At 44.3% G+C, this 27865-nt stretch overlaps 1 protein-coding gene across 2 annotated transcripts in view; it reads right to left on the bottom strand.

Annotated features, from left to right (window-relative positions):
- The window catches only part of LOC122542123 (chaperone Ric-8A-like), a 38639-nt gene extending 33679 nt beyond the window's left edge, over positions 1–4960 (bottom strand). For both annotated transcript variants that reach the window (XM_087978236.1, XM_087978237.1), the window contains exon 1: positions 4782–4960. In XM_087978236.1, the coding sequence (XP_087834362.1) occupies positions 4782–4865 (84 nt within the window). In that variant the 5' untranslated portion in view covers positions 4866–4960. The remainder of the gene's footprint in view (positions 1–4781) is intronic.
- Positions 4961–27865: the final 22905 nt, after the last annotated feature.

The raw sequence follows: 27865 nt of genomic DNA, 5'->3' as shown, positions 1-27865 counted from the left end.
GCACAGCAGGTCAGGCAGCATCCGAGGAGCAGGAAAAAGCTAAGCTTTTGCCCGAAACATCAATTTTCCTGCTCCTCGGATGCTGCCTGACCTGCTGTGCTATTCCAGCACCACTCTAATCTAGACTCTGGTTTTCAGCAACTGCAGTCATTGTTTTTACCCTCAAGAAGTCGCTTCTCTCTATTTGACCAGTGTGTTCCCTACATACTTGGAAAGTTCTGATTAAATTGTCCCTTAAGCTTCTACATTAAGGAATGTTCCACCATGTTCTCAGTATTTAGCATGAAACAAGAAGGAAAAGTAAAGATGAACTCTATTGCTGTATTTTCTGGTTGAAGTTTGTGTTTTTTCTGTGTTTTAAGATGGCGCCAAAGAGTGGTGATTCTCAACAACACTTTTCACTGTATGTGTAACACACATGACATTAAATATATCTCAATGTAAGTCTTGGCTCCCAATATCATTCTGGTAAACATATGCTCTGCTTTTTCTCATCACTAACATTGATGACAGTGATGTACTGTCAGATGTACACTCGTAACTTGAGTGCAGCTCGGTGGGTGACCCTCCCACCTCCGTGTTAGAAGATTGTTGGGTAGGGACTCCCTCCGGGATCTGAACGCCGTGATCCAAGCCCGGAGACTCTCAATGCCAGTGCTGAGGGAGCCCTGCACTGTCTCAGGAGCTTTCTTTCACACAGAGCTGCCATACAGAGTCTGCCTTCAGAAAGTGAGCAAGTAACTTGCTGTAAAGTTCCCCCGATTGTCACGAACAATTTACACTCCTCTGTCAACCAACGGCTGGACCCGACTGTGTGGAAGTCACCGTGTTGCTGCTTGTGGGATCTTGCTGTGCACACATTTCCTGCATTGTAACAGTGCCTATACCCCTGTAAATGGGTTGTGAAGCTCTGAAGGCCTTGAAAGGAGATATATAAATGCAAGTTCTTTTTTGACCTTGCAGTCTTCAGGTTGATCTATGTACAAGGGAGGTAAAAACAATGACTGCAGATGCTGGAAACCAGATTCTGGGTCAGTGGTGCTGGAAGAGCACAGCAATTCAGGCAGCATCCGACGAGCAGCAAAATCGACGTTTCGGGCAAAAGCCCTTCATCAAGGGAGCTCACTGAAACAGATGAAATTCTTACCAGGTTTGACAGGGTCAATGTTAGGAGAGTGTCAACCATCCCCAAACTTACTCCAGGCTAGAAGATGGGGTCACAGCCTCAGGATACGGGCTCAGCCATTTAGGACTGAGATGAGGCAAGATTTCTTCATTCAAAGGATTGACAACAAGTTCAAAGATTCACAGCAACAAGTTATATTTATATAGCGGCCTTGACGCAATGAAACATTCCACAGTGCTTCATATGAGCATTAAGCTAGACAACATGCCACTTAAGAAAGCATTGTGGGCGGCACGGTGGCAGAGTGGTTAGCACTGCTGCCTCACAGCGCCAGAGACCCGGGTTCAATTCCCGCCTCAGGCGACCGACTGTGTGGAGTTTGCACATTCTCCCCGTGTCTGAGTGGGTTTCCTCCGGGTGCTCCGGTTTCCTCCCACAGTCCAAAAATGTGCAGGTCAGGTGAATTGGCCATGCTAAATTGCCTGTAGTGTTAGGTGCAGGGGTAAATGTAGGGGAATGGGTCTGGGTGGGTGTGCTTCGGCGGGTCGGTGTGGACTTGTTGGGCCGAAGGGCCTGTTTCCACACTGTAAGTAATCTAATCTATTACATCAGATGAGCAAATGCTCAGTCGGGGAGGGAGGTTGTGAAAGGTGAATTCAAGAGGCGAAGCGAGGTTTTGAAAGACAGGCATGAAAGAGGGCATGCCAGAATTTAGGGCCCAGGGAGCTGAAGGCTTGGCTACACCAATAGTGGAGCAATTAGAATCAGGAACGCATGGGGCTGGTGGAATTACAGGAGATCAGATATCACGGAGAGGTTGGATTGGATAACGGAAGGAGGGAGGAGTGAGTTCACAGAAGGATTTGAGTACAATAATGAGGTTGTTAGACCAGAGAGCTGCGGATGCTTAGTCACCGAGTACACTAGAGGCTCAGATTGATAGATTGACATTCGAAGAGATAGGCTTGGGCAGGAACATGCCACTGATGGAGAGAACCCGCTGTTACTATATTGAATGGGGAACAGCTAAAGGGACCTATTCCCGTCCTATTCTGAAGGTTATTATACTGAAAGAAGCATAGAAAACAGACCCTTTGGCCCACCATGTCTGTACTAACCATGATGCCATTCCAAATTAATCCAGCACAGTGGCTAGCACTGCTACCTCACAGTGCCAGGGACCTGGGTTTGTTTCCACCTTTGGGTGACTGTATCTGCAAGTTGTCCCTGTGTCTGCATGGGATTCCAAACGTGTGTAGATTAAGGTGGATTGGCCACGTTAAACTGTCCATAGTGTCCTGGGATGTGCAGGCTAGGTGATTTGGTCATGGGAAATGTAAGGTTACAGGGATGCGGTGGGTCTGGACAGGATGCTCTTCGGAACATCTGTGTGGACTCGATGGGCTGAATGGCCTACTTACACAGTTCATGGATCTTCATTCAGATGCATTATTTCGAATGCATCCTATTGGACTTAACATCAACCTCAGTGTAAAACAGGATTACTTATGCAGTTGCTTTGCATATTTCACTTCCTCTAAGTAGTAACATTTCCGGTTAAAATATTTCACATTGACACTGTATTTCTTAGTCAAGATGCATGTTTCAGACTCAATCCAACCAGACTGGAATGTGTGAATGGTGAAAATAAATTAGTAATTTCTCTGTGAAATAATTTTCCACAAAATAATTTAAGTTCCTCCCAGCAAACTAGTAGAAACGTCAGAACTGCATCTGGGGTGTGGACAAGGTGTGAAACATCACTGGATATGACCACAGGAAATAGAAGCAGGAGTAGGCCATTCGGCCCCTCACAGCTGCTTCACCATTCCACACAATCATGGCTGTCACTGGTTTTCAGCTCCACTTTACTGCACGCTCACCTTCAGAAAATAGATCACAGCTCAATCTGGAATGATCAGCCCCTTATCCTGAGGCTATTTTAGATTCCCCTGTCAGAAGGTTAATCTTCCAAACCCATAACCACTTCCATCTGGAAGGACAAGGGCAGCGGATACATGGGAACACCACCCCCTGCAAGTTCCCCTCCGAGCCACTCACCATCCTGACTTGGAAATATATCGCCGTTCCTTCACTGTCACTGGGTCAAAATCCTAGAATTCCCTCCCTAAGGGCATTGTGGGTCTACCTACAGCACATGGACTGCAGCGGTTCAAGAAGGCAGCTCACCCCCACGTTCTCAGGGGCAACTAGGGACAGGCAATAAATGCTGGCCCAGTCAGTGACATCCACATCCCATAAAATGAATTTAAAAAGAAGCTTTCAGCACCTGCCCTATCAGGTCCCTTTAGAATCATGTCTGTCTCAATGAGATCACCTCTCATTCTTCCAAACATTACAGAATATCCACTCCATTTTCTCAGTCTCTTGGTACAGGGACCAATCTGGTAAAGTTTTAATCTCAACGACAATATATCCCTTTGTAAGTGTGGAGACCAAATGTGCACATAGTACAACAGCAACGAGAGCTCATTACGCCTGCACTCCAAACCAACCAGACATCAACCCCCGGATTATTGTCAGCCATTAGTAACGTCACATCACTCACAGACATCTCCAAGTATTTCTCAGTCAAAATCCTGGAATTCCCTCCCTAAGGGCATTGTGGGTCAACCCAGAGCACATGGACTGTAATGGTTCAAGAAGGCAGCTTACCCCCCACCTTCTCAAGGGGCAACTAGGGACGGGGCAATAAATAATGGTCTAACAAGTGATATTCACAGTCTTGTAAATGAATTTTAAAGCCTACCCAGGTTTGATTTGGTTGGAAATCATTTGTAGTTTGGAAAGTTTCTATATAACCTATCAGGAGAATTTTGTAAAGTGTGACCCCAGTGTCACATTAATAGTCCGATTCCCCTGGTCTATTCTCTCATTCTCCTATCGCTAACTCTGGCACAGTGACCAAACACCTTAAAATACATTATACTTCCCCTTCAATAAGATACATTGATTTAAAACTGAACTCACACATTAGGTAGATGAATAAATTATCCTAGTTTTTATTTAAAGTGTTTTAACTTGCAACCAAAGCTGTTAAACCCTCCTGTGACTCCCAGGGTGATAGAGAATCAGTTGGCATTTCAACCACATCTGTCTAACCACCCCAACTAGAGCGAATTAACATTGCAAGTCAGATTTGGATTGAATCAGATCAGAACAGTAGTTTTGAGGATTTATATACATTCTAGGGGAGGGAGGGGAGGGGTGGACTTAAAACTGAAAACACTGACATTTGGTCAAATGCAACAGAAACTAAACCCAGTGGACTGTCCAGCTCAGTAATTCCTACCACCACCCCCACCCCACCAAAAAAAAATAGATCATTCCCACCTGGGGATTAAAAATCTAAGCCGGGGGGGATTTGGTTTGTGTGGCCTGGATTGTTTAACTACACTGAGCAAAAGCACAGGTTAAATTATCTTATTTATAAAAAAAATGTGTAACACACTATCCCCACTCCCCAAGCCCCCCTTGCAATTATGTGGTCAGAGTCAGCAGCTGGAAGCACTGACAGAGGCTGTAGGGCTAGGGGGAAAGAGAGGGAGGGTAACGCAAAGATATATTTGTATGTTATAAACAGTCTGGAAATGTGATTCTCTCTCTCTCTCTCTCTCTCAGACAGGCACCTCACCTCTCTGTTGAATTCTAGCAGTGCTTTCTGTACCGCATCCTGGTCACCAGTTTGCAAGATGTCAATTAATAAGCTCAGTTCCATCCTCCGCTATAGATATAGGGATTGAGGGCTGGGAGCTCTCGCCTCAGAATCCCAGCAGGTTTCTCGATCCGTGGGGTTTGGGAGAAAATTAATGCTAAATCCTCTCTCTCTCTCTCTCTCTGTGACAGGCAATGACATCACCAGAATGGGAGGAGGAAAAAGATATGTTCAAAACACTGCCTGTCTAACCATCTCAGTTCCTGCTCTCTCTCTCTCTGTGACATTCAATAGTGATTAACCCATTGAGGTCCACACGGCACACAGCCATTTTTTATGAATGTGTAGGTAAAATTGTCCTTGGTCTTTTTCTGTGAATTGTATATTAATTGTGTTTCATTGGTATTTCAGTTTTGATCACAGATAAAGAGACCCCTGTTTGAACAGGATGAGAGCATTAGTGAGAAATGGGTTTGGATGTTTAAGGTGAGAGGGGAAAGATTTGAAAGGGACCAATGGGTCAACGTTTTCACGCAGAGGGTGATGCATGTGTGGAATGAGCTGCCAGAGGAAGTGGTGGAGGTTGGCACAATTACAGCATTTAAAAGGCATCTAGATGGTTAAATGAATATGAAGGGATTAGAAAGATATGGGCCAGGTGCTGGCAAAAGGGACTGGATTAATTTAGGATATCTGGTTGGCATGGATGAGTTAGATTGAAAGGTCTGTTTCTGTGCTTAACCTCTCTATGACTCAATGACTCTACAATAACAAGTAGACCACTCAGCTCCTGCTTTGTCAATTAATAAGATCGTAGCTGATCTGGTTTTCACCTCAACTCTATATTGCCACGTGTCTCTGATAATCCATCATATTTTATTAAATCACCCTGCTCGGACACATCTCCAGTGAAGGTCAGAGTTTAACCCAGGCCTTCTGACTCAGAGGTAGGGACACTATCACCATATCACAAAAACTTGGAGTTCAAAGGAGGAGATATTTTGAATAAACGTGTTCAGGTATGCAATGCTAGACCACTGGAGCAAGTGGGACTCAAATCTGAGGTTTCTGGCTCAGAGGCAGGGACACTGCCTCAGCACTACAGGAGCTCTGGCTTTGGAGGTGTATGCTTGTAACCTTTCTTTCCGCAAATAAGTGTGGGAGTGAGTAAAGATTGGCCCCAGTGCTGTCTGTTACTAACTTGCTTTCTAGATTAAGACACGGACACAGATTTTCTGAACAGTACCAGAACCCTCCTCTCTCTCTTCAACCCCCATCAGACACAGAACTACACACTTACATTCCATTGACAGATCTGGGAGCCAAGAGGTATTGAGGCCACAGACAGGAAGGTGGAACTGCGGTCACTGCCAGATCAGGGGTGATCCCCTCAGATGGTACAGCAGGTTTGAAAGGCCGAGTTGCCTATACCTCCTTCTGTGTGCAACCCCCTATTTCTGGCCAATTGTCCACTGTCAGATCCTGCAGAATCCAGTATGGGAACCCCCCAGAGGCAGCAGTGGAAAGAAACAAATCAGAAGCCAGCATTCCCCTTCATTATGGCACAAGTCGCTGTATTGGGATAAATATTTAATAGCACATGGGAATGTTTCAGAATAATCAGCTTTACAGCGGGTCAGTGAGTGGGTTAAGTTACAGATGTATAATTGGGTAAGGGTGGGTGGGTAAGCTTGGTTAGGGTGGGCATGCACGCACACAAACACGTACGTGCACACAAACAAGTATGCACACACAAACACGTATGCACACACAAACACGTATGCACATACAAACAAGTATGCACATACACACATACAAACATGCTTGCACATACAAACACGTATGCACATACAAACACGTATGCACATACACACAAACAAACATGCATGCACATACAAACACATATGCACATACAAACATGTATACACACACAAACACATATGCACACAAACACGTATGCACATACAAACACGTTCACACATACAAACACATTTGCACACACAAACATGTTCACAGATACAACACGTTCACACATATAAACATGCATGCACACACAAACACGTTTGCACACAGAAACATGTTCGCACACAGAAACACATTTGCACATACAAATATGCCCGGATATACAAACAAGCACATTCTCACACACAAACACGTTTGTACACACAAACATATATGCACATGCAAACATGTACACATATACAAATACGTAAACACATATAAACATATACACACATACAAACATACGCACATACAGACACGTATACACATACAAATACATATACACACATAAACACATTCGCACACAAGCGCGTTCTCACACACAAACACGTTTGTACACCCAAACATGCACGCACATGCAAACGTACGCACATACAAACACGTACACACATATAAACATATATGCACATACAAACACATAGGCACATACAGACACATACACACATGCAAATGCAAATACATACGCACACACACACATTGACACGTACAAGCATACATGCACATATAAACACGTTTGCACATACAAACACGTTCGCACATACAAACACGTTCACACATACAAACACATTTGCACACACAAACACATTCACACATACAAACACGTTCACACATATTAACTTGCATACACATACAATCGCGTTTGTACACAGAAACATGTTTGCACACAGAAACACATTTGCACGTACAAACATATTCGCACACAAGCACATTCTCACACACAAACTCGTTTGCACACACAAATATGCACGCACATGCAAACATGTACGCACATGCAAACGTGTTCTGACACAAACACACTCGCACACAAACATGTTCTCGCACACAAACACGTACACACATACTAACACATTCGCACACAAACACGTACACACATACAAACACATTTGCACATGCAGACACGTTCGCACATACAAACATGTACACACAGACAAACACGTTCACACATACAAACACGTATGCATATCTAAACACTTATGCACACACAAACACATAAGCACATTACAAACACATATGCAAACACAAACACATTCGCAGATACAAACATGTATACACACACAAACACGTACGCACATACAAACATAATTGCACATACAAACACAAACATACATATATGCACACAGACAGGCATGCACTGTCACACATGCACACACATTGGTACGAGTATAATTGTTCATAACCAAATTATTCTCATAATTATGAGCAAAGACTAAACAGATTGGGTCTCTACTCCCTGGAGTTTAAAAGAATGAGAGTTTTTTTTAGATTACTTACAGTGTGGAAACAGGCCCTTTGGCCCAACAAGTCCACACCGACGCGTAACCCACCCAGACCCATTCCCCTACATTTATCTCTTCACCTAACACTACGGGCAATTTAGCACAGCCAATTCACCTGACCTGCACATCTTTGGACTGCGGGAGGAAACCGGAGCACCCGGACGAAACCCATGCTGACAGGGGGAGAATGTGCAAACTCCACACAGAGAGTCACCTGAGGCAGGAATTGAACCTGGATCTCTGGCGCTGTGAGGCAGCAGTGCTAACCACTGTGCCACCATGCCACCCAGGTTATGAGGTTCAATGAGGTTATCTCATTGAAACATAAGGGATTCTGAAGGGACTTGACAGGGTCAATGCTGAGAGGGTGTTTCCCATCATGGGAGAGGCTCAGAGTAGAGAGCACAGCCTCAGAATAAAGGGGCATCCATTTAAGGCTGAGATGAGGAGGAATTTCTTCTGTCAGAGGGTTGTGAGTCTTTGGAATCCTTGTCACCGAGAGCTGTGGGGGCAGAGGCCTCGTGTATGTTTACGGTTGAGATCGATTCTCAATCAGGCGGGGAATCTAGGGTTACCGGAGAAGGGCAGGAGAGTGGACGTGAGGAGTGCCAGATCACCCATGATCCTCGTAAAGTGTCCCAGCAAGCCACTCAGTTCAAGCCCAATTCACAACAAGTGTTTTCCTAGTCAGCAGAGCCATGAAAGAATACATTTCAAAATGTTTAAGGGATTTGTAGAGCTCTCAGGGGTACAGAAGAAAAATGGGGAGTTCTTATGAAAGCTTGCAATGCACCAAGAGGCTATTCAGCCCATCTTTCCCAAGCAGTGGAAAGATCAATGTCTAAAATTGGACGGTTCGAGATGAAAGTGATTCTGGGGACAGAACATAGCACTGCAAATCCTCAAATCAAGCTGTGAATGGTCAACAGTTAGACAGAGGGAGACATCCAGGAATATCTTGTAGGACGAAGATGACAGGGAAGACAGGAAATCAGTGTTCAGCCAGGGTTTCCAAAGCCTGTGGCCCATAGCAAATGAAGGAACAGCCACCAGTGGTGAAGGAATTAAAAATTAGTGGGGGGTGTTCTCTAGAGGCCAAAGTCTGAGGAGCAAAGAGATCACTGAGGGTTGAGGGAGTGGGAAGAGACTGGGGAGAGGGAAATATTGTGGAGGGATTAGACTAGAAGGATGAGAATTTGTAAATCAGTGTGCTGCTGAAGCAAGTGCTAGGGTTATGATAGCCTGACCATCCAGACACTCTGTGTGCTAATGGTCACTGCCCTCCTGAGAATGGCGGGAAATCACAACAAAATCCATCTCTGTTGGTATTATACAAGATTTTATTTTCATGGTCATTAAAAATCAGCCAACTTCTCATAATACACTCCAGAAATATAGAAACATGCAATAAATAAATAAATACCAGTTCTGTTGAGAACATTTTACAGAAAGTACAATGGACACCATCAAGACTATCACAAAGCTCACAGTTTACACGGTATAAATACTCTTGTTATAGAATTAACTATGGACGAGGGAGAGAGAAGGTGAGGGAAATATCTGCCCCAACTTAATTCGTGGATGTAGCTATGAAGAACAAGTTCACCATTTCTCTGCGCTTGAGGTTTGAACAGATCAAATGCCAGGGGAGTGGGAGATTGAGAAGATGCCATATCCACTAGACATGCCAGACTGGCTGGGCAGCTGAGAGAGACCAGGAAGGTGCACATTCTCAATGCCCAGTCCTACCACACACACTCCACAATGTGGCACCCTAAAGGATACTACAAGCACATCCATGGGACATAGAATCCCTACAGTGTGGAAGCAGGCCATTCAACCCATTGAGTCCAAACTAACTCTCCAAAAAAGCATTCTCCCTACCCTATTCTTGGACACCATGGGCAATTTACCATGGCCAATCCACCCTAACCTGTACATCTTTGGACTATGGGAGGAAACCGGAGCACCCGGAGGAAACCCATATGGAGAATGTGCAAACTCCACACAGTCACCCGAGGGTGGAACTGAACCCAGATCCCTGGCACTGTGAGAGAGCAGCGCTAACAACAGAGCCATCATACACTCCAACCGAACAGGAGGATCTCCCTGGAAATATAGTGACTGGTGTTGACACCAGCACCTCTGGAGGGTCGGGGCCCCTCTGGGATCAGTTCGAATTGGAATATTTCAGATGATGCATCAGTAAAAAGAAGTCATGCAGCCTGATGTTGGCTCTTTGAAAGAGGTGTCCAAACAGCCGCACTACCAATGCCTTTTTCCCAACATCCTGCAAATAGTTTCTACTTCAAACATTTATTCAATGTATTTTGAAAGAATAGCCTTCCAGCAGCATCTCAGGCCAAGCATTCTAGATATGCCCAATTGCTGTTTGAAAGGATAAGTCAGCTTGCTTCCCCTCTGGTTCTCTTGCTAATTTGAATCTGCTTTTTCTAGTTAATGCCCCTCCTGTCCTTGGAAATTGGCTGCTAAAGCCATGTTCTGTCCAACATATCCTCATGCAGGCTTTGGATCGATCGTTTCACTCATACTGTGCACGCTTCCTCTCCTTCAGTATTTCACCTGCCCCATGACACCTCCCACCCCACCACCAAAATTGGGCTGGATTTCAGGACAGAGAACCAAAGCATCCCATAGCTACTGAGGGGAGTGGGATTCATGACAGTTAAAGTCATCGGGCTATTGGACTGCACAAGGCATTGCAGTGGAGCCCAATCTTGAGTTCACCACCCACTCGGTGTGTTCCAATGAGGTGATCAGATTGGGAACAGAGCTGTCTTTTGTAACCAAGCGCCCATGACTCTCAGCATCAATTTACTCCCTCAATCTCGGGCACACATCCAAATAGAGTCATAGAGGTGTACAACACGAAACAGACCCTTTGGTCCAACCCATCCATGCTGACCAGATATGGTCAGCACTGTGGGTGACACGGTAGCTCAGTGGTTAGCACTGCTGCCTCACAGGACCAGGGTCCCAGGTTCGATTCCAGTCTCGGGCGACTGTCTGTATGGAGCTTGCACATTCTCTCTGTGTCTGTGTGGGTTTCCTCCGGGTGCTCCAGTTTCCTCCCATGGTCCAAAGGTGTGCAGGCCAGGTGATTTGGCCATGTTAAATTGCCCATAGTATTAGGTGCATTAGTCAGAGGGAAGTGGGTTACACTGGGTGTGGACTGGTTGGTCCGAAGGGCCTGTTTCCATACTGTCGGGAGTCTAATCTAATCATATCCTAATCTAGTCCCATTTGCCAGCGCTTGGCCCATATCCTTCCTATTCATATACCCATCCAGCCTTTTAAATGTTGTAATTGTACCAGCTTCCACCACTTCCTCTGGCAGCTCATTCCATACACGTACCACCCTCTGCGTGAAAAGGTTGCCCCTTAAGTCTCTTCTAAATCTTTCCCCTCTCATGCTAAACTATGCCCTCTAGTTCTGGATTCCTCCACCCCAGGGAAAAGACCTTAGCTATTTAGGAGGAAGTGGGTACTGCAGATGCTGGAGATTAGAGTCAAGATTAGAGTGGGGTGATGGAGGACTTTTGCCCGAAACGTCGATTTTCCTGCTCCTTGGATGCTGCCTGACCTGCTGTGCTTTTCCAGCACCACTCTAATCTTGAGCTTAACTATTTACCCTATCCACGCCCCTCATGGTTTTATAAATCTCAATAAGGTCACCCCTCAGCCTCCAATGCTCCAGGGAAAACAGCCCCAGCCTGTTCAGCCTCTCCCTATAGCTCAAACCCTCCAACCCTGGCAACATCCTTGTACATCTTTTCTGAACCCTTTCAAGTTTAACAACATAAGTTTTGGAGAGATTTTAAGAGAATGTAGGGCCATTAAGGATGGGGGTGTGGAGATGGTAGGAGTGTGTACTTAAAGATTCAAGTAATTGAGTCTAGTCAGAATGGAGCACCTAGAACAGTATAGCACAGAAAGGGGCCCTTTAGTGCACCATGATGCCATTCAGTTATTTGGGATCACTCAAAATAGGATGGAAGTGTGGTAGCCAATTATGTTTTAATGTGATTCAGTGAATTGGCTCTTGCAGACTGTGCAGAGAAGCAGAGTTTGAAAACTTGTAAAAATTTAACCAAAATATCCCTTCATTTTTCCCCCTAGGCACAGATTATTTACAGTAGGATCACAAATTCACATGCACAGGGACTCCAGCAGAGTAAACCCAAGCCAGCCCGCAATATGAAAATTCACTCCTGTCACTTGCAAGAGATCCTGGTTGTCTCACGAAGGTTCTGGACTTTTCTGAGAGAGAGAGAGAGAGGTGAGAGGAATGAGCGAGAGAAATTTGGGCACTAAGTCGCTCTCCCCACCCCCTCACTGAGGTGAGACCCTGTTGGTGTCTTCCACAAGACGGTGATCAGTCTTTGGTGCCTTCAAATAAAAAAAAAAGAAATGGTCAAACTGAGAGTTTGGTGGAGGCAAATATTCTTGTAACAACTCAGAAGCATCTGGCAGCACGGTGGCTCAGTGGTTAGCACAGCTGCCTCACAGCGCCAGGGCACCCGGTTCGATTCCACCCTTGGGTGACTGTCTATGTGGTGTTTGCATGTTTTCCCTGTGTCTGCGTAGGTTTCCTCCGGGTGCTCCAGATTCCCCCCACAGTCCAAAGTGGATTGACCATGCAGTATTGCCCATAGTGTGCAGGTAAAGTAGATTAGCCATGGTAAAAGCCCCATGTGGGAGTATGAGGCTGGGTTTGAGGGGTGGTGGATGCTCTTTGGACAGCCAGTACAGACTTGATGGGCTGAATGACCTCCCCTTGCACTGCAGGGATTCTATTAGCTAATAAAATGCTAGGCCTTAGTAGGCTATGGACCAAGTGCAGGTGAGTGGGATTAGTGTAGTTTGATGTTTGTTGGTTGGCATGGATATGGTGGGCCAAAGGGCCTCTTTCTATGCTGCATGGCTCTATGAAAAACTGAATAGTAGGAACTGAAGGAGACCATTCAGTCCCTCGCAAGCTTGATATTAACTATTCAGATTATGACACAACTTTGTCTCTATCCCATATTTACCTGCCTTTGACCCTACAATACCCAATCAAATATCTCAATCTCAGTCTGGGAGAGTCTAGTTGACCCATAACCTCCACAGCCTTTTATTGGGGGGAGGGGATGTGGGGGGCAGGGGAGAGTGGGGTGGTCCCGGAGTTCATGGGTGAAGTAGTGCTTCTTGTGTTCCTGTCTGAAGAATGTGCCTTAGTTTTGAAGTTTACTTTCCCCAAGCTCTGGGTTCACAGAGTACACGTCACAGGGTCTTTATGTCACTGTTATTGGACGGAGATTTTGAAAGCCAAGATTGCCTTTTCCCACGTCTCCCAGCCATTTGAAGAAATGAATCCAGATATGTATCCACAGGCATAGAGTCATACAGCACGGAAACAGACCCTTCGGTCCAACTCGTCCATGCTGACCAGGTTTCCTGAACTTTGGCTGTTCTGTGTGAGTTAATAAGACCATATGACATAAGAGCAGAAATTAGGCCATTTAGGTCATTGAGTCTGCTCCACCATTGAATCATGGCTGAAAAGTTTCTCAACCCCATTCTCCCACTTTCTCCCTGTAACCCATGATCGCCTTGACACTCAAGAATCTATCTATCCTCAGTTTTAAATATACTCAATGACCTGGCCTCCACAGCCTTCTGTGGCAATGAATTCCACAGATTCTCCACTCTCTGGCTGAAGAGGATTCTCCTCATCTCCACAGCTTTACTCTAAGGCTGTGCCCTCGGGTTGTGGTCTCTCCTACCAATAGAAACATCTTCCCCACATTACCCTGTAGATTTGGTGCCATGTTGGAACAATGTCCAGCTACTGCACCACCCCTCGGGCCCCATCCCTTCTTCAAATTGACAAGACAGCAACACAGCATTTATACAATGAATTGTAAACCCCCTGGAATTACCTGTTCATTGCAAGTCCATTACGCTCAGTAAGGAATATATTTGCTGACTCACTACGAGCTGGCGAATGATCTCACATATCTGGTCATCTATTGAAGCTGTGACTGGCCAATGGGAATCACTGCAGAAAATGCTGAAAGCAAGACTAAGAGTCAATATGTCAGCATTGACTGGAACCAATAACCATGTTCAAGGCTAAAAGTAACATAGGAACTTCAGCAATTTGCCAATCTCTGCCTCAGAAGGTGTTGGAGGAGGGCATTAATGGCTAACTTTAAAATCGAGGTCGGCAGTTGGGGTCAAGGGTTAGGGGAATGCGGAACTCTCAATGCTAAGAGGTCAGCCATGATCGTACTGAATGGCAGAGAAGATACAAATAGATCTTGCCACCCAATTGTGAAGAATTAATGCTATAAATCTGAGAAGTAACTCCATTCAAGAGTTGGTACTGCAAAATAAGCGCACACCCAAGGTGTTGGGAACAGATTCTATCATTAATGTGTTTTGAAGAAACTTTTTGGAAATGGATTAACCTGCCCAGGGAGAGGAATTTCCTGGGTGCGTTGTCACGACCTGAGCCACCTGAAATTTATTTCCAAACATTGGGCCATTTGTTTAGTTTTGCGCAAACGGTAGTCTGCAAATGGGATTAACGAAGGAGAGAAAATCCAACATGGGCTTTTGGAAGTATTTCAGTCCACATTTTAACTTTCGATATTTTTCAAATATCAATGGGATTTGTTCCCATTTCTGATCCAACTGCAAAGCCTTCAGCAGACAAGCAATTTTGGTTTGGATTCATCTACAGCACAGTTCAGGAGACAGGTAACAGGAAACAGTGCCACCCTAGGTACCAAGTTATAGATACAGTGTGACATGTTTACATAGGAAATCACCATTATGTGGCCATGGGAGTTCAGATTTTAGAAAAGCTGGCATCAATCTGTGATAGAAGGTTTTGCAGATAGGGAGTGTGCACAAAACAAGCCATTTTTATCATTCTAGATTTGCTAACATTAACACGGAGGATGTAATGTAAGATTGAACAGTGTGAGGAGGCAATGCCTGTTTAATAATGATTTTCCGCTCACCTTCCCTCATTGAGCTGGAGGGTTGATGGTAACTCGAGCCCATTCTGCAGCATGGCCGAAGAATCTTGATGAGTTGAGTCCTGTGTGTCACTGAGGTGCCTCTTCACTTTTGTGCTATTTGATTTTGAGCTAGAACGAAAATGTGGATTAAATCTGAGAATAAGGTTTCAGGAATTGGTCATTGTCCATCACTGAATAACACTTTGGGTCTTCCTGAGGCTGTGATAGGTGCAATGTATATGAACCCAGGTGCTCACACACTGAGGGTGAAAGTGCTACACCCCTCTCTGGCCCAAATCCCCCCACCCCCCCCCCCCCCTGCCGAGACAAGCAGACCCTCCCAGGCTGTTGCAGATAGTGGTCTCAAATCCCACCCACCACCATCTGGGAGCACATCCTGGCCCCTTACCGTGCCTGTGCTGCCAGAATGGAGTTGATGATGTTTCGAGCCACGGCTGTATTTCTGGCCTTACTGAGCTCGCTGGTGAACAGGCCGTCGGAGTGCCGTTTGTGCCTGTTTGAAAGGAAGAGAGCGCCGTTATTGTTAGAATGTCAAGTGACGGGTGAGCCTGGTCCCCAGCTGTGTCACAGTGACTGCATGGCCACAGGATAGGGCAGGCTGGCCTCAAACCAGGCTGGAATCAGGAGGAAAGTGAACGCTGTGCACCAATGCAAGACAAATTCCAACAAGCACCGAGACAGGTTGAGACAAATGTGACTGATGGCTTTTCAATCACATTAGCTTCACAGTCCCATGGTAACGCAATGGTCGAGTATTGCTAATAAAGGAGGCATGGTATTGAAACAGGTCAACTTGCATTCATCTGGACTGATGCAAGAATGCCAACATTTAAAAGGAAATTGGCAGCAAAATTTGGAATTCTTGCACCTGTCCTGATGAGTGCAAGAGGAACAGTTTGACATTGTCTCTCTTTGCTAATCATAATCACTATTCCCTATTACTATCGAACTAGGATTGTGTACTGACACTACAAGCAGATCAGAATATGAGGAAGGAACGCTGTAAACCTGGAAGTAACTATTTCATTTTACAGGAAGCACGTTTCTAAACTTTGCCATTCTTGCATCAGTTTTGATGAATGAAGGTGAACTGAATCAATACTGTGCCTCCTTTTTCAGAAAAACTAAGCAAAAAACCAAGTGACTGAACCGAATGGGATTGAAAAGGTCAATTCCCCCTTAACCTCTCTCTGTGCTTTTTGTGAATTTAAAATGAAAACATTCCCAATGCTTTGGGATGAAGGACTTTGCTGAAAATGGATTAACTTGGCCAGGAGGAGGAATTTTACGTGTATGACTGTGTGTATGTATGGTTAGACATGGGGAGTGAAGTCCGAAGTCAACTGTAATTTATCTCTATAATGGGGCTATTTATTTAGACTTGAGTGACCTATAGTCTTCAAATGGAATTAGAGGACAAGGGGTAATTTGTCTCGGGCTGCTTCAGACCCATTTTAATGTTCTATATTCTGAACTTATTTTTATTCTTTGATTTGACTTCCTAATATTTCTAAAAGAATAACAAAGCTTACAGCAGAGAGGTCGAGTTGATTTGAATTCTTCTGTAGCAGCGTTGAGGAGTCAGGAAATAGGAAAGAATGCCACCACTGGCAGAATGTTAGAAATACAGTGTGACATGTTTACATAGGAAATCACCATTATGTGGCCATGGGAGTTCAGATTTTAGAAAAGCTGGCATCAATCTGTGATAGAAGGTTTTGCAGATAGGAAGTGTACACAAAACAAGCCATTTTTATCATTCTAGATTTGCTGACATTAACACGGAGGATGTAATGTAAGATTGAACAGTGTGAGGAGGCAATGCCTGTTTAATAATGATTTTCCGCTCACCTTCCCTCATTGAGCTGGAGGGTTGATGGTAACTCGAGCCCATTCTGCAGCATGGCCGAAGAATCTTGATGAGTTGAGTCCTGTGTGTCACTGAGATGCCTCTTCACTTTTGTGCTATTTGATTTTGAGCTAGAACGAAAATGTGAATGAAATCTGAGAATAAGGTTTCAGGAATTGGTCATTGTCCATCACTGAATGACACTTTGGGACTTCCTGAGGTTGTGACAGGTGCAATAAAAACGCAGGGCCCCCTCTGTGAGTATTGGTTCTATCAGCTTCCTGTGTCATCAAAGAACTGGAACATTTGACATGTTAACTCAGAAGCTAACAAAGAACAAACATTTTTATCAAGCACCTTGCTGCTCCCTGGGAAATCCAGTCACGATTGTCATATGGCAAAACATGTCAATCATTTCCTACAGAGCAAGATCCCATTAACAGCAACCTTCCTTTGTCTAATGTTGTCAGAGTGTCCCTTCCAGTCTCCAGCCTCAGCTCTGTGTCTCGCTTGAACACCCACAGTGTCCATCTTGATTTTGTGCTCCATCCTTGGATTGGACTATGAAACCTGGGCTGACAAACTGAGGGTGAAAATGCTACACACCCCCTCGGTCCCAAATCCCCCCCAACTCTCACCTCCGAGACAAGCAGACCCTCCCGGGCTGTTGCAGAGAGTGGTCTCATATCACACCCACCACCATCTGGGAGCACATCCTGGCCCCTTACCGTGCCTGTGCTGCCAGAATGGAGTTGATGATGTTTCGAGCCACGGCTGTATTTCTGGCCTTACTGAGCTCGCTGGTGAACAGGCCGTCGGAGTGCCGTTTGTACCTGTTTGAAAGGAAGAGAGCGCCGTTATTGTTAGAATGTCAAGTGACAGGTGAGCCTTGGTCCCCAGCTGTGTCACAGTGACTGCATGGCCACAGGATAGGGCAGGCTGGCCTCAAACCAGGCTGGAATCAGGAGGAAAGTGAACGCTGTGCACCAATGCAAGACAAATTCCAACAAGCACCGAGACAGGTTGTGACAAATGTGACTGATACCTTTACAATCACATTAGCTTCACAGTTCCATGGTAACGCAATGGTCAAGTATTGCTAATAAAGGAGGCATGGTATTGAAACAGGTCAACTTGCATTCATCTGGACTGATGCAAGAATGCCAACTTTTAAAAGGATACTGGCTGCAAAATTTGGAATTCTTGCATTTGTCCTGATGAATGTAAGAGGAGCAGTTTGACATTGTCTTTCTTTGCTAGTCATAATCTCTATTCCCCATTACTATCTGACTAGGAATGTGTACTGACCAAACGAATAGATCAAAATATGAAGAAGGAATGCTGTAAACCTGGAAGTAGCTATTTGATTTTAGAGGAAGTACGTTTCTAAACTTTGCCATTCTTACATCAATTCTGATTAATGCAAGTGGAACTGATTCAATACTGTGCCTCCTTTATCAGAAAAACCTAAGCAAAAACCAAGTGACTGAATCTCCTGAGATGGTTAAAGTCAATCCTCTGTAACCTCTCTCTGTGGTTTTTGTGAATTTAAAATGAAAACATTCCCAATGTGTTGGGATGAGACTCTTTGCTCAAATATTTGAAGGACTTTACTGAAAATGGATTAACTTGGCCAGGAGGAGGAAGCTTATGTATGTGCGCGTGGTTAGACATGGGGAGTGAAGTCCGAAGTCAACTGTAATGTATCTCTATAATTGGGCTATTTATTTAGACTTGAGTGAACTATAGTCTTCAAATGGAATTAGAGGACAAGGGGTAATCTGTGTCGGGCTGTTTCACACCCATTTTAATGTCCTATTTTCTGGTCTTATTTTTATTTGACTTCCTAATATTTCTAAAAGAATAACAAAGCTTACAGCAGAGAGGTCGAAGTTGGTTTGAATTCTTCTGTAGCAGCGTTGAGGAATCAGGAAATAGGAAAGAATGCCACCACTGGCAGAATGTTAGAAATACAGTGTGACATGTTTACATAGGAAATCACCATTAAGTGGCCATGGGAGTTCAGATTTTAGAAAAGCTGGCATCAATCTGTGATAGAAGGTTTTGCAGATAGGAAGTGTGCACAAAACAAGCCATTTTTATTTGCTGACATTACCACGGAGGATGTAATGTAAGATTGAACAATGTGAGGAGGCAATGCCTGTTTAATAATGATTTTCCTCTCACCTTCCCTCATTGAGCTGGAGGGTTGATGGTAACTCGAGCCCATTCTGCAGCATGGCCGAAGAATCTTGATGAGTTGAGTCCTGTGTGTCACTGAGGTGTCTCTTCACTTTTGTGCTATTTGATTTTGAGCTAGAACTAAAATGTGAATAAAATCTGAGAATAAGGTTTCAGGAATTGGTCATTGTCCATCACTGAATAATACTTTGGGACTTCCTGAGGTTGTGACAGGTGTAATAAAAATGCAGGGCCCCCTCTGTGAGTATTGGTTCTATCAGCTTCCTGTGTCATCCAAGAACTGGAACATTTGACATGTTAACTCAGAAGCTAACAAAGAACAAACAACATTCCATTTTTATCAAGCACCTTGCTGCTCCCTGGGAAATCCAGTCACTATTGTCATATGGCAAAACATGTCAATCATTTCCCACAGAGCAAGATCCCATGGGCAGCAACCTTCCTTTGTCTAACACTGACATAGGGTCCCTTCCATTCTCCAGCCTCAGCTCAATGTCTCGCCTGAACACCCACAGAATCCGTCTAAATTTTGAGCTCCATCCTTGGATTGGAAAACTAACCCAGGGGCTAACACACTGAGGGTGAAAGTGCTACACACCCCCTCTGCCCTAGAATCCCCCCAACCCCAACTCTGAGACAAGCAGACCCTCCTGGGCTGTGGCAGAGAGTGGTCTCAAATCCCACCCACCACCATCTGGGAGCACATCCTGGCCCCTTACCGTGCCTGTGCTGCCAGAATGGAGTTGATGATGTTTCGAGCCACGGCTGTGTTTCTGGCCTTACTGAGCTCGCTGGTGAACAGGCCGTCGGAGTGCCGTTTGTACCTGTTTGAAAGGAAGAGAGCGCCGTTATTGTTAGAATGTCAAGTGACAGGTGAGCCTGGTCCCCAGCTGTGTCACAGTGACTGCATGGCCACAGGATAGGGCAGGCTGGCCTCAAACCAGGCTGGAATCAGGAGGAAAGTGAACGCTGTGCACCAATGCAAGACAAATTCCAACAAGCACCGAGACAGGTTGTGACAAATGTGACTGATACCTTTACAATCACATTAGCTTCACAGTCCCATGGTAACACAATGGTCAAGTATTGCTAATAAAGGAGGCATGGTATTGAAACAGGTCAACTTGCATTCATCTGGACTGATGCAAGAATGCCAACATTTAAAAGGATACTGGCTGCAAAATTTGGAATTCTTGCATTTGTCCTGATGAGTGCAAGAGGAGCAGTTTGACATTGTCTTTCTTTGCTAGTCATAATCTCTATTCCCCATTACTATCTGACTAGGAATGTGTACTGACCAAACGAATAGATCAAAATATGAAGAAGGAATGCTGTAAACCTGGAAGTAGCTATTTGATTTTAGAGGAAGCACGTTTCTAAACTTTGCCATTCTTACATCAATTCTGATTAATGCAAGTGGAACTGATTCAATACAGTGCCTCCTTTATCAGAAAAACCTAAGCAAAAACCAAGTGACTGAACCTCCTGAGATGGTTAAAGTCAATCCTCTGTAACCTCTCTCTGTGGTTTTTGTGAATTTAAAATGAAAACGTTCCCAATGTGTTGGGATGAGACTCTTTGCTCAAATATTTGTAGGACTTTACTGAAAATGGATTAACTTGGCCAGGAGGAGGAAGTTTATGTGTGTGCGCGTGGTTAGACATGGGGAGTGAAGCCCGAAGTCAACTGTAATGTATCTCTATAATTGGGCTATTTATTTAGACTTGAGTGAATTATAGTCTTCAAATGGAATTAGAGGACAAGGGGTAATCTGTCTCGGGCTGTTTCAGACCCATTTTAATGTCCTATTTTCTGGTCTTATATTTTATGCATTGATTTGACTTCCTAATATTTCTAAATGAATAACAAATCTGACAGCAGAGAAGTCAAGTTGGTTTGAATTCTTCTGTAGCAGTGTTGAGGAGTCAGGAAATAGGAAAGAATGCCACCACTGGCAGAATGTTAGAAATACAGTGTGACATGTTTACATAGGAAATCACCATTAAGTGGCCATGGGAGTTCAAATTCAAAAAGCTGGCATCAATCTTTGATAACAAGATTTTGCAGATAGGAAGTGTACCCAAAACAAACCATTTTTATTTGCTGACATTACCACGTAGAATGTAATTAAAGATTGAACAGTGTGAGGAGACAATGCCTGTTTAATAATGATTTTCCTCTCACCTTCCCTCATTGAGCTGGAGGGTTGATGGTAACTCGAGCCCATTCTGCAGCATGGCCGAAGAATCTTGATGAGTTGAGTCCTGTGTGTCACTGAGGTGCCTCTTCACTTTTGTGCTATTTGATTTTGAGCTAGAACTAAAATGTGAATAAAATCTGAGAATAAGGTTTCAGGAATTGGTCATTGTCCATCACTGAATAATACTTTGGGACTTCCTGAGGTTGTGACAGGTGCAATAAAATTGCAGGGGCCCCTCTGTGAGTATTGGTTCTATCAGCTTCCTGCGTTGTCCAAGAACCTGTACATTTGACATGTTAACACGGAAGCTATCAAAGAACCAAGGGAGTGTTGCTGAACAAAGAGGCCTTGGAGAGCAGGTTCATAGCTCCTTGAAAGTGGAGTCGCAGGTAGATAGGATAGTGAAGGTGTTGTTTAGTATGCTTTCCTTTATTGGTCAGAGTATTGAGTACAGGAGTTGGGGGGTCATGTTGTGGCTGTACAGGACATTGGTTAGGCCACTGTTGGAATATTGCATGCAATTCTGGTCTCCTTTCTATTGGAAAGATGTTGTGAAACTTGAAAGGGTTCAGAAAAGATTTACAAGGATGCTGCCAGGGTTGGAGGATTTGAGTTATAGGGAGAGGCTGAACAGGCTGGGGCTATTTTCCCTGGAGCGTCGGAGGCTGAGGGGTGACCTTATAGAGATTTACAAAATTTTGAGGGGCATGGATAGGATAAATAGACAAAGTCTTTTCCCTGGGGTCGGGGAGTCCAGAACTAGAGGACATAGGTTTAGGGTGAGAGGAGAAAGATATAAAAGAGACCTAAGGGGCAACTTTTTCATGCAGAGGGTGATACGTTGGAATGAGCTGCCAGAGGAAGTGGTGGAGACTAGTACAATTACAACATTTAAGAGGCATTTGGATGGGTATATGAATAGGAAGGGTTTGGAGGGATATGGGCTGGTTGCTGGCAGGTGGGACTAGATTGGGTTGGGATATCTGGTCGGCATGGATGGGTTGGACCAAAGGGTCTGTTTCCATGCTGTACATCTCTATGACTCTAACATTCCATTTTTATCAAGCACCTTGCTGCTCCCTGGGAAATCCAGTCACTATTGTCATGTGACAAAACATGTCAATCATTTCCCACAGAGCAAGATCCCATGGGCAGCAACCTTCCTTTGTCTAACGCTGACATAGGGTCCCTTCCATTCTCCAGCCTCAGCTCAGTGTCTCGCCTGAACACCCACAGAGTCCGTCTAAATTTTGAGCTCCATCCTTGGATTGGAAAACTAACCCAGGGGCTAACACACTGAGGGTGAAAGTGCTACACACCCCCTCTGCCCCAGAACCCCCCAACCCCTACTCCGAGACAAGCAGACCCTCCTGGGATGTGGCAGAGAGTGGTCTCAAAACCCGCCCATCACCATCTGGGAGCACATCCTGGCCCCTTACCGTGCCTGTGCTGCCAGAATGGAGTTGATGATGTTTCGAGCCACGGCTGTGTTTCTGGCCTTACTGAGCTCGCTGGTGAACAGGCCGTCGGAGTGCCGTTTGTACCTGTTTGAAAGGAAGAGAGCGCCGTTATTGTTAGAATGTCAAGTGACAGGTGAGCCTGGTCCCCAGCTGTGTCACAGTGACTGCATGGCCACAGGATAGGGCAGGCTGGCCTCAAACCAGGCTGGAATCAGGAGGAAAGTGAACGCTGTGCACCAATGCAAGACAAATTCCAACAAGCACCGAGACAGGTTGTGACAAATGTGACTGATACCTTTACAATCACATTAGCTTCACAGTCCCATGGTAACACAATGGTCAAGTATTGCTAATAAAGGAGGCATGGTATTGAAACAGGTCAACTTGCACTCATCTGGAGTGATGCAAGAATGCCAACATTGAAAAGGATATTTGCTGCAAAATTTGGAATTCTTGCATTTGTCCTGATGAGTGCAAGAGGAGGAGTTTGACATTGTGTCCCTCTTTGCTAGTCATAATCACTGTTCTCCATAACTATCAGACTAGGATTGTGTACTGACATTACAAACAGATCAAAATATGAAGAAGGATGCTGTAAACCTTGAAGTAAGCATTCAATTTCACAGGAAGCATGCTTCTAAATTTTTGCCATTCTTGCATCAGTTCTGAACTGATTCAATCCTGTGCCTCCATTATCAGAAAAACACAATGGTCGTGTATTGCTAATAAAGGAGGCATGGTATTGAAATTGTTCCAGTTGCATTCACCTGGACTGATGCAAGAATACCAACATTTAAGGATACTTGCGCTCATCAGGATACATGCAAGAATAAAAAAATTCGAAATATACTGGAAATGTTTGATATTGTCTGTTTTTCCTTCAGAAATTTGTTGTAGTTAATAGAGTGGCTCAAAATGATGGCAAGACAACAGAAAATGAAGTAACTATCTCCATTAACAAGAGTTTGGAAACTAGAGGTCACTGGGGAGCAGATTTAGGACTGAGTTGTGGAGGAACTTCATCTCCCAGAGGGTTGTGAATCTGTGGAATCCCATGCCCAGTGAAGAGTTGAGGCTGAATGCTTTTAGAATAGATTGATTTTTGAACAGTAAAGGAATTAAGGAATATGTTGAGTGGGCAGATAAATGGAGCTGAGGCTATGTAAAGATAAACCATGATCTTATTGAATGGCGGAGTAGGCTCGATGGGTCAAATGGCCTACTCCTGTTCCTAGTTCTTATGATTTAATACAACAGCAAACTTCTGCTGAGACTGGACAATCTGATACAAACACAGAAATTGATGGACAAACTCAGCAGCTCTGGCAGTTGCTATGGGGTCAGAGACAGGGTTAATGTTTCGAATCCAGTATGACACCTTTGGAACTGATTTCAAATAATTGCCAAAAAATATATCAGAGGGGAATTAATGTTTGTCTTTTGAGCGCCATAAGTTTTTATGAGCTGGAACATTCTGCCTGAAAGGGCATTGGAAGCAGATTGAATCAAAATTTTCAAAAGGGGCTCAATGAAATGGAATGAAACATCATGGGCTAAGGGCAGGGAGGAATTTCACAAATTGTATCACTCTTTTCAAAAAGCTAGCATCAGTGTTCTGCACCAAATGGCCTTTTTCTGTGCTGTATTAGATACCAGAATTTCCATTCCACAAAATGGCTTGGCAGTAAACAAGAACTTGAAGTCCTGCCTCATGACTTCCAAAATATTTCTCTCTGTTTACCATGCAACAGGGGAACAAGATTGTTGATAAAAGCATACACTGCATCTCGAACATCCTCACCTGTTTTGAGGTAATGGTAGTGTCACCTGCAGGAGGAGGGTCACTAGGACGAGAACCTTCATGCTGTCCATGACACTGTGAAGACAGAATTTATTTTAACCTTGTCTTCATCTCAAGGCTACCATTTTTCTAACTTTCTATCCATTCCCAGACTTTCCCCATAACTCAGCCATCGGGGCAAATAGCGTTGAGTGCATTTAAACAGAAGCTTAATGCAAATACGAAAGGAAGAAGGAAAAAAGGGATGCAGGGTGGCAGAGGGGATTAGAATGGAGAGAAAGTGTGGGGAAGTAGACTTTCAAATCCACAGAATATATTCAACCAAATAAGGGAAAAAGCAATCCAAAAAACATAGGGTGAGATAACGGAACATGGGAGGATGATCATGTGGGAAGATATACCTAGTATGGATCAATTGGGCCGAATAGCCTGCTCTGAGTGATAGACTGTATTGACTAAAATCTCTCGAATTACAGGAAGGTCCACTTTCTCACATGTTTCCATTACGATACTTCGGACTCTAATTTGCACCCCTTTACCCAATCCCAACCCATTAGGCGTTAATTATCTGAGTGGATGCATATTTCTTTAAACTTCCAGTGTCACCCTCCAGGAGATGTTTGCTTTTTCTGAATGTATTCACTATTCAGAGGCAATCCCCCACGTTTCCTAAAGCTGTCAGACAAAGACTCCCTCCCACATGATCACTCATATCCCCACTTTGGCAAATGCTATTGGTTAATGCCAAGTGGAAATGAGTCAAATTGGCACAAACATTACCCCAGAACCTAATCTCGCTGGAAAATATAGTGGAGATGGAAAATGCTGAAAATATTTCGTGCAGTCACAGTTGGGATCTTTCTGTGCCCTACAGTGGCTGACCTGGAACTGTTAGCATTGCCTAGAATGTGGAAGGTTTAAACCAGGACATTAGGGGTTCCCATCTCCTCAAAACAACACTGTCTCTGACTACACATTGGGGAGATTATGTATCTGCTCCACATAAGCAGAACTGGCAGAAAATTCACATTAGATTGTTGGTACTTACAGAGACTTTCAGAAGCAGCTATCTGTTGTTCTGTAGCGAACTCCACATACACCAGCACCAACCTTCAATTGTCAAGTTTCAAAACCCGAGCTCTCTTTTATATATCACTCCCAACCTTGAGCTCATAGGCCACACCTACTCACTCACGTCTTGTTGAGGGCTATTCCCACAACTCAGTCGCTTTATTGACAATCGGAATACTTCTTATCTTGACACTTGAAGGTCAAGCATAGATAATTACTGATGTTATGGATCTGATTCACCATGTGAAGCCAAGGAAGGGGGTAGTGGGGGAACAAGCAATGGTTCTTGGATCTCACATCCCAATCCACCACACAATCAACTTCCAAGAAAAAAGCAGCTGAAAGACTTATTGACAGCTGGTATTGGGTCTTGTCTTTAAATCCAATGTCTTTTAGTGGAGAGGGTTCAGAAAAGATTTACCAGGATGTTGCCAGGAGTGGAGAGTTTGAGATATAAAATAGACTGGAAAGGCTGGGACGTCTTTCACTGGAGAGTAGGAGGTTGAGGGGTGACATTATCAGGGTTTATACAATCATGACGGGCATAGATAAGGTGACTGGCAAGGATCTTTCCCTGCGGTGGGGGAGTTCAAAACTAGGGGTGACATACTTTGAAGGTGAGTGGGGAAAGATTTAAAAAGGACATGATGGGCAACGTTTTTACACAGATAGTGGTGCGTGTGTGGAAAGAACTACCAGAGAAAGTGATGGATGTAGGTCAAGTTATAATGTTTAAAAGACATTCGGATAATTACATGAATAGGAAAGGTTTGGAGGGAAATGAGCCAGAAACAGGCAGGTGGGACTAGTTTAGTTTGGGATTATGTTTGGCACGTAATGGGTTGGACCGAAGGGTCTGTTTCTGTGCTGTATGACCCTATGCCTCTATGAAGCCACATTGGTATGAGGCCATGTTCCCAAGCTAGGTCCAGTCTTTAATTTTCACTCAATCATTATTTCATCGTTATTGATTCCAAATGCAGTCAATGGAGCAGAGTGCTTCAGTGGGATTGTCTGGTCTGTTTAAATGAACCAGCACATTGATATTCCAGAGTATCAGGTTTTGGGAGCACCCAGCCAATCCTCAGATACAACACTGAGCTGTACGGAATACAATGGTGGTCTTTGCCTGGCATTTGTGTGACACTAATGCTACTTGCCAGTTACCAGCCTAAACTTGGATATTGTCCAGATCTTGCTACATTTGAACATGGACTGCTTCAGAATCTGAGGAGTTGCAAATGGTGCTGAACATTGTGTAATCATCAGCGAATATCCCCAGTTCTGAACTTATGAAGGAATGATGAAGCAGCTGAAGATGTTGGGCGTGGGACACTCCCCTGAGGAATTCCCGAAAAGATGTCCTGAAGCTGAGATGACTGACCTCCAACATCCCTGACCATCTTCCTATTTAATAGGTATGCCTCCAACCAGCAGAGAGTTCGCCCCTGGTACCCACTGATTCTGGTTTTGTGAGGGCTCCTTGATGCCACACTTGATCAAATGCAGCCTTGCTGTCAAGGGCTGTCACTCTCCCCTCCCCTCTGGAATCCAGCTCTTCTGTCCATGTTTGAACCGAGGATGTAGTTCGGGAGCTGGTTATTCTTTAATGAAGGAATTTTGCAGGAATTACAAAAGGTTGGTGAGTAGGTACAGCATGAAGCTATTGAAGTTAAAAGGTTATTTTTATTTATTGCAAACAAAACAAATTACAAAAGCACATAAGCTTCAGTTATAAAAGGCACTGATGAGACCATACTGTGTAGAGTTCTGTTCTCCTTATTTAAGGAAGGGCTTAAGTGTACCTCCAACAGTGCTGCACTCCCTCAGTGCTGCACCAGTATGTCAGCTGACATTTTGGTGTCTAGTATTAGAGTCGGTCTCGAGCCTGTGACGTTCTGACCATGCTGTAGAGTGTTGCTCACCCTATACTTCAGCACACAAACCACAAACTGAAATGATGAGTGTCGCTGCATTCCCCCACATTTCACTTGTGCTCGATATTCATGAAGCAGCGAATTCTATAGTACAAGATGAGCAGATAACTCGAGAAGGAAACCTGCATTGACTAAACAAATGAGAAAAGAGATTGATGGTTAGAATACTCAGCTTGAGACAAAACAAAATGTGTCTGTGATGAGTAAAAA

Source organism: Chiloscyllium plagiosum, unplaced genomic scaffold (genome assembly GCF_037043375.1).
Source record: "Chiloscyllium plagiosum isolate Xiang-an unplaced genomic scaffold, Cpla_swu_hap1 HiC_scaffold_33, whole genome shotgun sequence".
Taxonomy (NCBI): Eukaryota; Metazoa; Chordata; class Chondrichthyes; order Orectolobiformes; family Hemiscylliidae; genus Chiloscyllium; species Chiloscyllium plagiosum.
The sequence above is the reverse complement of the archived record's forward strand: the minus strand, read 5'-3'. Positions and strand labels throughout refer to the sequence as shown.